The sequence below is a fragment of the Tasmannia lanceolata genome, unplaced genomic scaffold, assembly GCF_043159265.1.
Source record: "Tasmannia lanceolata isolate RefF3 unplaced genomic scaffold, GAP_Taslan_0.1 ptg000037l, whole genome shotgun sequence".
Classification (NCBI taxonomy): Eukaryota; Viridiplantae; Streptophyta; class Magnoliopsida; order Canellales; family Winteraceae; genus Tasmannia; species Tasmannia lanceolata.
In genome coordinates, this window is record NW_027518714.1 from 4,321,746 (window position 1) to 4,336,014 (window position 14,269).

Sequence of the window (14,269 nt, forward strand, 5' to 3'; positions counted from 1 at the left end):
AATCAGTGTGATGACACCCCATATGATCTTTAAGTTTTTTTTTCCTGCCCAAAAGTTAGGGTATAGAGTAACCATTGATTATGTCTATATATAATTTGAAAACACGAATATGGATCGAGACAGAGCCACCCAGTCAAACCCGGACCTGGACCAAGACAGAGCCACTCACTGAGTCGAGGTGACTAGGTGATAGATAAACTCTAGTCTTATAACTTATAAGTAAATTTTAAGTAAATATTTTTCACGATAGAATATTAAAATAATAGAAAATTCAAGCTGAAATGATATAAAAAACCTACTGATGAGATGCGGTACGTCTACCTTTTCCGGTCTTTCACCCAGTGAGTGACCAATTGAATCAACTCAGGCTAGCCTCTAGTAGGCCAGCAAGCCTTTCCAACTATGGAACTATGGTTAACTTATGTTAACTTTAACCGAAAATCTAGGCTATAATGGCATAAATTTTTACCCGAATCCCAATTTTAGCACCCTATGGCTTCAATAATCATAGGTTAAGTTATACAATATAAGTATTCATGTGATATTTTATGAACGAGTGGGCCTATTTGTTCTACTATGGAAACCATTCAACTGTTGAGCATTATTATATTTTTTTTGGCAAACTGTTAAGCATTATTATGGATAGATCATGCATCAAAATTTCACCCCCATTGGTCTCTAATTTGTACCTGTAGAACAGACGGTGAGAAGATAAAGAAATAACAATCTATATTCATAGCCACAAATTGGAACCTTAGAATGTCCCATGGGAGTTGATTTTGATGCATGAACCATCCATAGCAAGGCCTAACAGATAAATGGTCTGGATCACAGAACATGTGTCCCCAACTTTTACTTCTACATGCTCTTATTTTTCTTTAAAATATGCACATCCATAATATAACCTCCCTACAAAAATTTACCAAAGCGCCAATTTTAATTACTCTTTAAGTTCAATTACTAGGTTATGCCACACCCATTCACCTTAATTTGCAAGGATTTCTTTTATCTATAAATCCCTAATATGTAAAAGGGAAATGATAAATGCGCCCCTTTTCATTACTAGGGACACTCAGCTCCAGTGTATGCAAAGGGGCTGATGTACTTCACGTCAGAAGGAATGAAGTGACCTGATTGCCACGTACAATTCAGCTGGGTGTCCCAAGTGATGAAAATGGGCCCATTTATCATTTACCTATGTAAAATATACACCTATTAAACATCAAATCATGATTTAGACAAAAAGCTTGTTTTTGTTTTTTTTCAAAAAAGAAGTCTGTTCAGTAGTAATAAGTTCAAAGTTTGAACTTTAACATATGTTAGTCACATTTTTTTAAAGAAAATGCTCTTTCTAGTATAATGCTGCATTTGGGTTCCCATTATCTAGAATCGGCATCCTATTCTGATTCCCTCGATAGTCAGAATGGATTATAATTAAAAATAAAATAATAAAAATCAATAAAAAATTTATTCAAATTGGGGCAGAATTAGAATGCCACCTCTTGGGCCAGGAAACAAATTCAGTTATTTCCCTGCTCTAATTTTGCCCCTTGATCTCTTCATTTTTTAACCAAACGCTTGAACCAGACGGAGTCAGAATAGGATGCTGATTCCAATCCCGCACTAAAAGGATGACTTTTTTTTTTGGTTCTTATATCCCTATAAAATTGCAATCGTATAAAATTGCAATTGTTTTTAATATGAAAAATAATAGATTAAAACTCCTTTTAGCGAAAAAATTACATTTTTAGATGTGATTAAGGGCATTTTTATAAAAATAATATGGGAAAATAATTTTTAAGGACACCATGTCAGGGACTACCTATGCCCACCTATACGGTGACCACGCAGAGGTTGTCACAGGCCTGGCGTGTTGGTACCACTCCCTTAAAAAAAATTGGTATGGTGTTTGTAGATATGTAGGGTTCGTTTGGATACGCAAGTTTTAGAATCTTTGATTTCCTCAAAATTGTAGTTGGAAGACGTGAGAAGAAGGAGACCGACCGTTTCGCTTTTCTTTAAGGGCCGTTTGGATACGCGGATTTTAGAATCTTGGATTTCCTCAAAATCCTAGATGGGAGACAAGAGAAGAAGGAGGCCGGCCATTTCGCTTCTCTTTAGAATCTTGGATTTTAGTAAGAAATCCAGGTTTAGAAATCTCTCTCCCATCCTGAGATTTCTAAAAACCTAGAAACATGAGATGATCTCCTGCTCTCTTGCTGAAGGAAAGAAGGGTAAGAAATCAGAAAACGAGGGCTGGTCTCCTTCTTCTCTCGTCTCTCATCTACGATTTTGAGAAAATCCAAGATTATAAAATCCGCATATCCAAAAGCTAGAATCTTGGATTTTTAGTAAGAAATCCAGGTTTTAGAAATCTCTCCCCCATCCTGAGATTTATAAAACCTAGAAACATGGGATGAAGGGCGAGAAATCAGAAAACAACGGCAAGTCTCCTACTTCTCTCTTCTCCCAACTACGATTTTGAGGAAATCCAAGATTCTAAAATCCGCGTATCCAAACGGTCAGTTTACACTACAAGTGGGTGGCCCAAGTAAGAAAAAGGGCCAAATATATCATTTCCCTAGGGGATATCAAGGTGGGTCTTATAAAGTCAATGTTTGGATTGATCGTAAAATATTTAAGAATAATGATATGGTAACCTAGTTGGGACTGAGAGTGGAACCAAGAAAATAGCCACTTAACACAATAGATATCTTTCCTTCGATTTTTAGCTTTTACTCTATGAAGATGGCAAAACTACCCCCACCCATGCCACATGGCATGTGGCGATTTGTTAGGTTACACTTTCGGTTCCTCTCTCGGTCTCCATAGCAGCACTCAATATTTAGTTCTTGTTAAAATCATCTATCTATCTACCTACTTATCTATCTATCTATTTATATAAAGCTGAATGTAGTAAGCTGGGGTGGCGCCATGTGGCACCCCCACTGCATTCTGAAATTTAAAAACGCTTGAAGGGGATGTTGCACACTGTTTAACACTTTTGGAATTCTAAAAGTTTTTTCTAGAAAACAAATCGTTCTATATTCCACGTTGCAACCCCTCTTCACTGTACTCCATTTCTATTAAGGAGAAAATAAATGATAAAATCTCTCATCTATATCTATAAACGAAATTCTACACTAATGTTTCGCATTCTACACCAATAAAAAGGGAATTCTACATCTTAACGTTTGGTATTCTATTTTGGACTGTTTTGCTCTTTAGTTATAATAAAAAAATATTTCAAGAACATATTTTTCGTCGCCCCTTGCATCGCACCGGACTGCAACTGGTCTATCTATGTATCTATCTATAACATATATTAAGGTTCCTTTCCATCGTCATTTGCAATTTTTCCAAGAAACTTTTAGTTAGAAAACCTTTTCCTTATATCTCACGTCTTGTTTTTATAAGATGGGTCCCAATAACTTATACCCAAATATAGCATGAGTGGCAGCCATCCATTTACACTTGTACCTAAACCCATGCATATGGTGGGGCCTACCATTTTACACCCCATGTTAGGATAGGACGGGGCCCAACATTTGATAACCATGCCTAGCATGGGTAGGGCCCACCATTTTACACCTCATGTTTTGATGGGGCGGGGCCAGCCATCTTACCCATTATGTTATTGATGAGGTAGGATCCACCATCTTTGGCCAACCTTACATTTGTTTTTGGTGGGTACTTTAGATCATGGTTTTAAATTTCGACCGAAATCCGAAATTTCGGGTGGGGACCGAAACCGGTATTTGGCGAAATTAAATATTTCGCCATTTACCAAATTTCGAGAAAATGCAATTTTTATTTTTAAAAAAAAAAACGTTACAAAATTTCGAACTGGAGTACCAAATTTTGAATTGGAGTACGAAATTTCGGTTCTCCGAATGTTCGAAACGGTTACTGAAACCGAAATTTTAAACCATGGTTTGGATGCACCATGAAACTTATGGGCAAGTTTTATTGTCATTTAATAGTAGTTATAATATATTTTGATTAGGAAGAAACAAGAGGTCCCGTAGCTCAGTTGGCTAGAGCGTTGGTCTTATGAGCCGAAGGTCGCGGGTTCGAGCCCCGCCGGGACCAATATATTTCATTACGCTATTTTTAACGATTTTACCCTTTCTTCACATAAGGCTATTTTACGAGTTTACCCTTTCTTCACATAAGGCTATTTTACGAGTTTACCCTTTCTTTAGTAAAGACGTAGTAAGGTTTCCTTTCTTAACGCTGATCCTGGTTTCCCGTATTTTTCCTCGATTCGATTTGGAATAAAGAAAGGAGCCCCATCATTTTCAACAGCTCCGTTTGTTCATCTGTCACTGTATCCATTATTGAGACTGGAATTCATTATCCAGCTGCAAATGGGTTTGGGTTTGGGTTAGGGTGTCGGTTTGAGAGAGAGAGAGATTTATTTATTCTTTTCTCAAACCCATTTGAGAGACATTGCTGTTGGGCCATGGCTTTCTCTCTTTCTTTACCCCTAAGCTTGCCTTTCTCTACCCTTCTCCCAATCCTAAACCACCCACCTTCCCAAAACACCTCCCTCTGGGTCTTCTTTCAACACCTCTTCAGCCTCAGGTATTACATTCTTTCAATTACAACCCTTTTTGTTTCATTTAATTTATCATCTTCATCGTCACCTTTTGCTTTCTGCCTCTTGTTTCTATGCCATAGAATGCACCCATGTTCTTGCTTTTCTGTTTTCTAATTTTTTTTTTCATGCTCTTTACTTGTTATAATCGAACAGGTGAATGTGGGAATTTTTTGCATTGGAATGCTACTAGGGATTGATAAGCGATTTCGATACTGATATGCACTTTGTCTACTGCAATTTGGTTTAGTAATCATTAACGTAATCTTACTTCAACATATCAATGTGGATCTTGTTTATTTGTGTTATGATGGCACAACTATAGTGGGTATGGATAGATTATGTTGGATTTTGTAGCTGCGGAATGCAAAATTTCTAATTTTACTTGATGCTCTAATACCTTGAAATTATTGATAATGTACTTCAATCCAATTTCAGCCTCCGCGGGTTGAAAATGTGACGAGTTTCTTAGTTGGTGTCTAAGCATGATGGTTATTGATATGAATATAATAGATTTGGATTTGGTATTGTAATGTTATCACTTGAAAAAAATGATAGATGAGATAATTATTGTTCTTGAAGTTTATCATCCAGCACAAGCACTATATTTTCCAAACATCAAATATTCATAGTATTGCAACCTTTATATTAATTGGGAAATTTTGAACTCCAGAGTTCTCGGACTATGTTGTTCCCTAGAATACTAGAATATCCTAAAGCCCAATAGCAGTGGATTTTTGCAACCCTGAAGCCTTCCTAGACTAATACTATCTTAAGCACATTGACCAACAAACTGCTAATAACATGTGTATCGATGCATGTGCAAGTAAATACATTCTGTACATCATGATGACCCACTAACTATGAATATAACGAATTTTGATTTGGTATTGTCATGTTATCCCTTGAAAAAATGATAGATGAGATAATTATTGTTCTTTAAGTTTCTCATCCAGTACAAACACTATATTTCCCAAACATCAAATATTTAGAGATATTATATTGCCAGCCTTCTGTAATCATTAAATTCTGAACACAGAGTTCTTCGAGTTTAATTCCCTCGAAAACTAGGATATCTGAAACCCCGAAAGCACACTATCAGCAGAAAAATGTGTTTTTTTTTTTGCAACCATGAAGTCTTCCTAGACTATCTAAAGCTCACTGATCTAGAAAACTGCTAATAATGTATACCGGTGCAAGTATAAGTGACTACATGTCTGCCACCATATATGTTTATGTGGAGAACTGGAGACGAGAAGGTCGTCTACAGATATTCCTAAATGTCTTCAAAGTCCTTCGAGTAAGATTCATGTCAGCCTCTTTGCAATTTTTAATTTATTTGCTTTCTTTTTCTTATTAATATGCTCTGGGATGCATAACTTGTTCTAACCATGTAATTTGCTTTTAAAATTGGAACTGAATTAGGCATAAATATGAAGGCAGGCAAGAAATTTTGTCAATGTGTTTCTGTTTTACCAGTCGCTAGAGCTTAAGCTAATTACTAGTATAATTTTGCTGAGTTTTACATTATGCCCAGGCTTCATATCATGTATTCGTATGATTCATGATGTCTATTTCTCCTCGAACTTCTCCTGCCAGTAGCTCAAGCAATCCCAAGAATTTACATGCTTATGTATGTTAAAAGCATGCAATTCTCATTATATCTCTTCTTGCTAGCAAGTATGCTTTTTCCCAAAACGGGGAGTTTGTTTATGTGCTTGTAATGAAGCTTTCTAGCAACCCTGTTTTCCAATTACATACTTATCTGCATTTAATGTGTCTGGGCATGGTACCGTTCTACTTGTCCTGTAATGTTAATCTACTTAGGAAGCCTCTTGTTAGAAATTTGCGATCTTTGTATTGGTAGTTTCCTCTGTACAAAGAATTTTAAGCCAGAAACCATCCACTTTCACTCCTTCATTGGACATTTTTCTTTGTGACACAATATGATTTGTTTCTAGTCATAGATTTGCATTTATATAAGTTTTCGGCATCATATATCTGTATTGCTTAAAAAATCTAGTCATCACGATGAATATTTCTGTGCCAGGTTTCGGTTAAATGGCATAAAGTTAATCCATATCCAAATCAAAGAGAATGGGTTCTGGTGACTGGTTTAAGACAATAATTAGGCTAAAGAAAGGGAAAGAAGGCAGATCGAAACAATCTAAGGTAAATACTCCTCAAAATGCTTTTCCTTTGCACTATGATGTTCTGTCTTCTTTTTTTCCCAGCCAACCTTGTTGGGAGACTATGTATTAAAAGTAAGCCATCCAGCTTATATGCTTTAATTTACCCTGCAATAAATAGCTATCTGCTACATTTAATTAAATTGATGAAATGAATGTGGTTTATGAAAGGGCGTGGAACATTTTTAATATATAGCTATTTATTCAAGTGTAAAGTGACCTTCCAAACATACCTTCCCATGTGATTCCCTTTGTTGGGTTTGTGTTCTCTTGCATTCTATTTGTATGTTCTGTACCTTAGACACCCTTCAACTGATGCTATTAAATAAATTGAGATATGACCATTCACCAGAGTTATTTACTCCTGTTAGGCATCTGTGCGGCGATGTGGGATAGTGAATGATGATGTTAGAGGGAAGGATTGGAGAATTTTTGGCCTTGATTAGGTTTAGTGATGTGGGAGTTCGTCATGATTCAATATTCATTCACGTAATCAACGGGTGGTAGAATCACCACAAGCATGAGAAAATTCTCCCAGTTTGTTGGGCAAAATGAGCCCATGGGTGTTGATGGGGAGGGGGTCTTTTACGTGGTCGAGGGTTGTGATGTATCCTAATCATTGCCTTATTACCACAGTAAAGACTCATAGGTTCCTAAACTTTATAGCCCAACTAATGTAGCAGCATTTTTAACCACAACAGGTCACACACCCCATGAGCCATGGATATGAAATCTACATCTGCACCCAACCTAGCCACATATGATTGCTTGTTACACCTCCAACCAACCAGATTCAACCAAAGAAAGAATAGTAGTCAAATGTGGACCTGCGATCTGTGACTGATTGATGCAAGCCAGGGAAGAGAAATAGAAGAAAGAGGAGGAGAAGAATATAAGAAAAAGAATATAAGGGAAAAGAAAGAAGAGGCGAAGCAAAAATTAGAGGGGAGAATCTGTAATCAATATTATTTCATCAAAAACTATCAAAGTCCACTTCATGAGAATGGAAATAAAATTCCATGAAAATAAATAAAATCCCCAACTCTAAATAACATGGAAAATAAAATCTCTAAAAAGGTCCTAATGGGCAAATATGCCACTTATCGGGCCCCACGTGTCCACGATCCGCATCACTGATCCTGCCCAGTCTGCATCTGTATATGCCTTGAGCCTAACATGCCCATGATTACAAAAAGTAAGGACCTGTTCGTTTGGGATTGTCCCAAAGATTGTGAGCCCCAAACAGATTATTGGACTCCAAATTAAACGTAATTTTGAGTCCAATATTCAGTTTGGGGCTCTCAATCGGTTGTCAGAATCTCAAACGAACAGGGCCTAAGCCTCTACCCAGATCCCTTCAGGTACTGAAGAACCCTATGTGCTGCAACCAAATGTGAAGTATGAGGGGAATGCATGAATTGGGTGATCACACTCATTGTGTTATCTACATCTGGACAAGTATGAGAGATAAATCAGTCTGTCAACAAGTCTATGAAATCTCCTAACATCAATGAGTGTATTGCTATCTGCCTCATTCTATTTATGATTCGGTTCAATCGGGTTCACTACTAGTTTAGAACCCTCACTCAAGAAGCCCTGCACATACTTTCTTTGCGGGATAAAGATCCATTTCCCTGTTCGAGCTACCTCAATTCCAAGAAAGTATTTCAATGGACCGAGATCTTTTTTCTCAAACTCAGTTACCAAATAAGTCTTCACAACTTCTACACTGCCTCCATCTTATTATCAGTTACGACTGGCTGTTGTTTTTATCAGTTTTATACTGGACAAATACTGTATGGTCATCCTAATTTTGCATATATCCGAAGTTTTCAAATACAAGAAAGTATTCATCTATTGATTTGATCCATAATTTTAATAGAACCTTTCGTGGTGTATGCTTCAATCCATCTACTTTCTTGGAGAGTCCCATCACCCAAGGCTTGAGCACTTAGGACTCTTGCTATAGAAAGGGCACTCTTCTAATGCTATTAGTTGGGCATCAATGAAAGATTTATATTAGTTGGGCATCAATGAAAGGTTTATGCATGTTGGGGGTTTTATTTATCATGGACAAGGTTAGGATTGAAGTAGATGGAAGAGTTAGCAATGTTTTTTTTAGTGAGCAATGTTTTTTAGTTAGCAATGTTTTTTTTTTAATGGTAAAATATATCATTAAAAGAACTGAGATGGTCAAAAAATACAAAGAGAAAAACAAAGAGAGAGAACACAAGCTATATGCAATGTTGATCTATCCTGTCACAGTCATATTTAATGTGAATCCATGAGTTGGTAGACACATTAGAGAAGTAACACCTAGGCACTTGCCATTCTCTGAATCTTTTGTATTTTATCCTTTTTTTCTTTTCAACAGGATTATTTATAGAGGAAAAGCGCAATAAATATCCCTTGGGGTTAGAATAAATGATAAAGTACATCTAACATCCAAATAGAGAAAAAACATCATTATAACATATTTATATTATTTTTGAGTCTTTGTTGCTCATATTCGGTTGGGCACTATGAGTGTTCTCTTTCTTTGTTTATGGTATTTATTTATATTTTCCTTGCTGCTTCTAAATACTTCTCTGTTTCTTTTTTACTTGTCTGTATTTCTTGCAAAAGTCTCCACATGCCGGCATCCTTCATGGTTATTTTATATAATTTATGCAATAGTGATTTGATGACCAAGTACACCAATGGAGCTCCTTATTTTGTCCCCAAGGCTATATTAAGAAATGCTATATTTTGATGTTTGTTTTTACTATATACACCTACATTCAATGAATAGGAACCTTCAGCTACTGGAAGATCAAATGGGTTCAAGTGGAGGCATCAATCTCATAAAGAGTCAAATATATTTCGCAATGGTGGATCCGGTCAAAATCATAGGGTTCATGGTATGCCAATCGAGGACATAGCAGCTGCTCGGATTCAAACTGCATTTCGAGGCTTTGTGGTATATAATGACAATTTGATGAGTATTAGCTACACAGATACTCTATCTTCTAACCATTGATGAACTCCCATCCTTTGATGCTCTTCCCTGTATAATATCGCCGTTCTTATGCATATTATAAAAAAATTATCTTATAAAAGATTTTCTTTTGCATGTTATGCAGCATGGTTGTTTCTTTATCAATATTCTAGTTTCTAGAAGCTTCAGTGAATTGATGGCAGTGAATGCAAATTAAAAATGTGGAGCCCATTTCGTGGGACCGAGTTCCCCCATCTCTCTCACTCGCTCTTTCAACTCTTCTGGGAGTATGAACTGCATCACTAGTTCAGTGAGCTGGGTAATTCATCCCAATCAAGTCGAAAGGGTTTCCTATTGACTAGAGATTTTATTGGCTCAGTAGGGCCTAAACCGGCTCTGCCTGGCTGATTCAATGGTTTACCAGGGAAATTTCTAAACATTGATTGACAAGGAGTTCCTCAATGTTGTCCGGTGGGCCAATCTATGCCTTGGTGTTTGTGGAGGCTTGATGGGAGTACTCTGAAGGTTTTAGGGGCCGTTTGGATACGTGGATTTTTGAATCTTGTATTTCCTGAAATCCTGGATGGGAGACGAGGAGGAGGAGACCGTTCGTGGTTTTTTGATTTCTCGCCCTTCTTTCCGTCGAGGGAGAGTAGGAGATCGTCCCGTGTTCCCGGGTTTTAGAAATCTCGGGATGGGGGAGAGATTTTTAAAACCTGGATTTCTTAGTTAAAATGCAAGATAATGGATTTTAAAATCTAGAATTTTACACCGCTTTCAAACGAAAACCTGGATTCTAAAATCCACATGTCCAAACAGCCCATAAATATTCTTAATAAAACAGGTGATGTTTTATTTCTGCATGTATAGGGAAGCCAACTCCCCGGTTGTTCAGTGGCTTAACTGTGGTATTTAGCTTCCACTTCCATAGCTTTGTATGGGAGTTAATCCTCATTAATATGCGTATTTTGTTTGTTTGGTATTCTCTGGTCTTCATCATCTTGTGAATTGATACAACATATATGAGTCCTTTCTTACAATTGGATCATGAGAGTTGACCTTTGTGAGATTGTCTCTGGCACCTCACTTTCTTGTTGTGATCTTACTGTTACCAACTGTAAGAAATAATTTCACCAATGACAGGCACGAAAAGCTCTACGTCGTTTGAAAGGGGCAGTAAGATTGCAGGTCCTTACCCAAACACATACTGTTAACAAGCAAGCATCAATTACGTTGAGCTATCTCAAATCATGGAACAAAATACAAGCCCAGGTCAGAGCTCATCGACTTTGTATGGTAACAGAAGGCCGCATTAGGCAAAAGAAACATGACAACCAATTAAAACTTGAGGCTAAGCTTCATGCCCTAGAGGTAAGAACGACTATTCTTTCTCTACCTAAGTTGTCAAAAATTTATGCTGGCCGCTCTATACACTGGTGGAAGCTCCCCCCTTCCAAATTGATGTGTTTACTTTCAGTATTATTAATTATATGAGCATCCATTTTCTCTAGAAAGTATTGACATGCCATGGTTGATGTTGACAGTGTTGTTACATCTTACTTTATATTTCATATTTACTAGAAATGACGTAGAGGCATCTGCATTTTCTATCGGTATCATATAAATTTGCTCAGTAAGTTGGTTCAGCATTTCGTTGGACTACATATACTAACCAAGAAAGAATTAGAATAACATCTCTTTGATTGTTGTATTTCATAAGCTACTAGAGCTTATTTTCACAGAACGCTAGGCATTTTCGGGATCAGTCTATTGAAAAAGTTGGTTTTATGTTAAAGAAATAGCAAGTACAATATTTAGACCTCTGCCACCTCGAATTCTTCTTTTATGGCATTTATTCCTTGGCACACGCAACACTTAGCTCCATCATGATGCCATCTATTTTCATTGCTAGAGTTACATGTTAATAGACTCATACATTGAGATTCTGAAAATCCAGTCTCATCTCTTCCATGATTGCACTTTCAAATGTGTTGGGCCATTTGGATTTCATCGGAAAATAATTTTCCTTTCTATTTTTTAATTGGGATAATATAAATTTAAAAACCAAAAAGCAATGAAAAGAACAAATCTCTATGGAGCACTTTGGTAGATTTTTTGAGCAAACGAATTTCTATGAAAAGATCTGCACCAACCACACTGCAGTACTTGGCAGTTCTCTGGGATGCTCACAAGGGTTGAATCTCAATTTTGGAAACCCCAATGGGTCTGATCACTTGGCTTTTCACGAGCTTGAGAGCAGGCACCCTTCTTCTATTTATGGATCACGTATTCGCTGTTTGGCAAGTGGGTTGCCTTATAAACAAAACACATAGGCTAAGCCTCTGCTTATGCGAATTTTAACACCTCGATCAGTAAACTAATTAGATTTGTGCCATTCAAGAAACTAATTAGATTGGTGCCATTAAAAAAATAATAATAATAATTAGATTTGAATTTTATATGGGGCATTTCTTTCCTCGGGACATTTGTCAACAATTTGTATAACATATAAATTTTTCCTTATCCTCAATCCTTGTGTACGCATCTATTTTTTCTGCTGAATGGCACCATCATCCTGCTTGCAAGAGAACTTGATCGATCACAAACCCTAGCCTTGGCTATCCTCTCGGTAGGCAATTGAGATCATCCCGATCATCCCAATTTTGGAGTGTTATGCCTTTTTAATTCAGATTTATTGTCTTTTATGTAAGTCTTCCTGTTAGGTTTGCTAGTACACTAGAAGCATTGCAAAGCACATTGACATTATCAAAACATAGATATTTGTTAAGCAAAACAAGGCTAAATCATTAAATATAAAAGTAAATAGGAACTTGTGGTGGGAACCATATATGTCTTTTCATTCTGGGACCATGAGACCAGAAAAAAAATGTAGCGGCTGATATGGCCGATGTGTGTCGGTTTGGACATTGACTGATATGCCAACCAATACAAGCTCTAGCTGTCTAGCATCATCTGGCTGCCATTTCATTTCTATTCACGATAGTTTTCTTTTACTGTGGCATTAACAATTTCGCTCTCCACAGGTGGAATGGTGTGGAGGTTCTGACACAATGGAGGAAATTCTCTCTAGGATACATCAGAGAGAAGTAGCAGCAGTTAAGCGTGAACGAACACTGGCATATGCCTTTTCTCATCAGGTCCGTATGATCCATTCTCACTCCATCACTTAAATGTTAAGGCGAAGGGGAATAACAATACCATGTGAATCCTATGATTTACAGTGGAGAGCAAACTCTAGTCAGAACTGGGGGCAAGTTGCTTATGACTTTGGCAAAGGTGATTGGGGTTGGAGCTGGATGGAACGTTGGATTGCTGCACGCCCATGGGAGACCAGGATTCCTTCTCAGCCCATCGTCCCTAAGAAAGTTCAAAGTTGGATAACCACCAACGCTGGTAAAGATATGAAGCCATCAACAATTAGAGTCTCTGTTTCAGATAAACCAGCTTCTAATGGGAAAGGGCTAATGGAAAGGGCTAACGCGTCTAATGGATCTCGAAAGGGTAAAAAGAATATCGACTGAAAAAACAGTTGCCCAAGAAGTGAAGAATAAGGTAATGATTGTTTCTCCTCCCAAAATTGTGAAGTCAATTATCACACGGCAACAGTCGGTTTGGTTTAAAACAAGTGAAACGATTTTGATTACTGCAAAACTACATAGGCCTAGACTCGATGACAAATTATCTCAGAAGAATGGTGTTTTCAGTTTGGAGTTGATCTTCTTGCAGAAGGTTGTGGAGGCTTTATTTAGTTATTTTTCTTATTATTCATATGGAATGGTGTGAATGTATATGGTTTTCTGGACTGGCTGCCATATAAGTTGCAGAATAAACAAGTTGATGATGTAATTAGCATGTTCAGACGTCTCTATTTATAAAGTGAAGTTCATTAAATGCATTAAATGTGCTTCATGGAAATAGGTTCTAGGAATTAAATATAGGGAATGAATGTTCAAACTGCATTTTTATATTGGCACTCCCCTCTCTACTCTCTAGTCTTGAACACTTTTGCTGTTGATCGCTTTTTGGGGAGTTGTAACAGCCTTTAATAGCTAATTACAAAAGTGTAAATGGAGAGGTGCCATTATTCAAACGAAAGGAGTGTAGCAATCAATTCCCAAAATATATCTGGCTAGGATCTTTCTTATTAGCATTGCGAGTATGTACTGGCGGCAAGTTTTTCAGGATGTACAAAAGCAAAGTACCAGTTGTGAGGTGAAATTATGGTGGCAAGTGTTAAAGTAGAAAAGATTAAACAACGTCGTCTCTTATATCTTAAGCTTATGGAGTAATTGGTTGTTTCACATGGTATTAGAGCTATTGCCTCTGGCAGGTCCAGGGTTCAAAAACCCAATATGCTAAATTGAAGGGTACCCTTGCAAAAATGGGGGTGAAACCCAATATGCTAAATTGAAGGGTACCCTTGCAAAAATGGGGGTGAAAGGGCACCCCCATTGGCCAAATGTCACCATCTTGCATTTATGA

The 14,269-nt window shown here is 37.2% G+C and overlaps 1 protein-coding gene and 1 non-coding gene across 2 annotated transcripts; both read left to right on the plus strand.

Annotated features, from left to right (window-relative positions):
* The first annotated feature begins 4,018 nt into the window (after positions 1 to 4,018).
* On the plus strand, positions 4,019 to 4,092 carry TRNAI-UAU (transfer RNA isoleucine (anticodon UAU)). Its single transcript has one exon. It is a non-coding gene; the product is annotated as a tRNA-Ile (tRNA).
* Positions 4,093 to 4,839: 747 nt separating this feature from the next.
* LOC143861866 (protein IQ-DOMAIN 9-like) lies at positions 4,840 to 13,687 on the plus strand. Its single transcript, XM_077372821.1, is given in 7 exon segments — positions 4,840 to 4,861; positions 6,651 to 6,772; positions 9,581 to 9,748; positions 10,910 to 11,137; positions 12,811 to 12,924; positions 13,009 to 13,242; positions 13,244 to 13,687. Coding segments are annotated over 6 exon segments (1,146 nt in total). The 5' UTR covers positions 4,840 to 4,861; positions 6,651 to 6,697; the 3' UTR covers positions 13,571 to 13,687.
* The last annotated feature ends 582 nt before the right edge of the window (positions 13,688 to 14,269 follow it).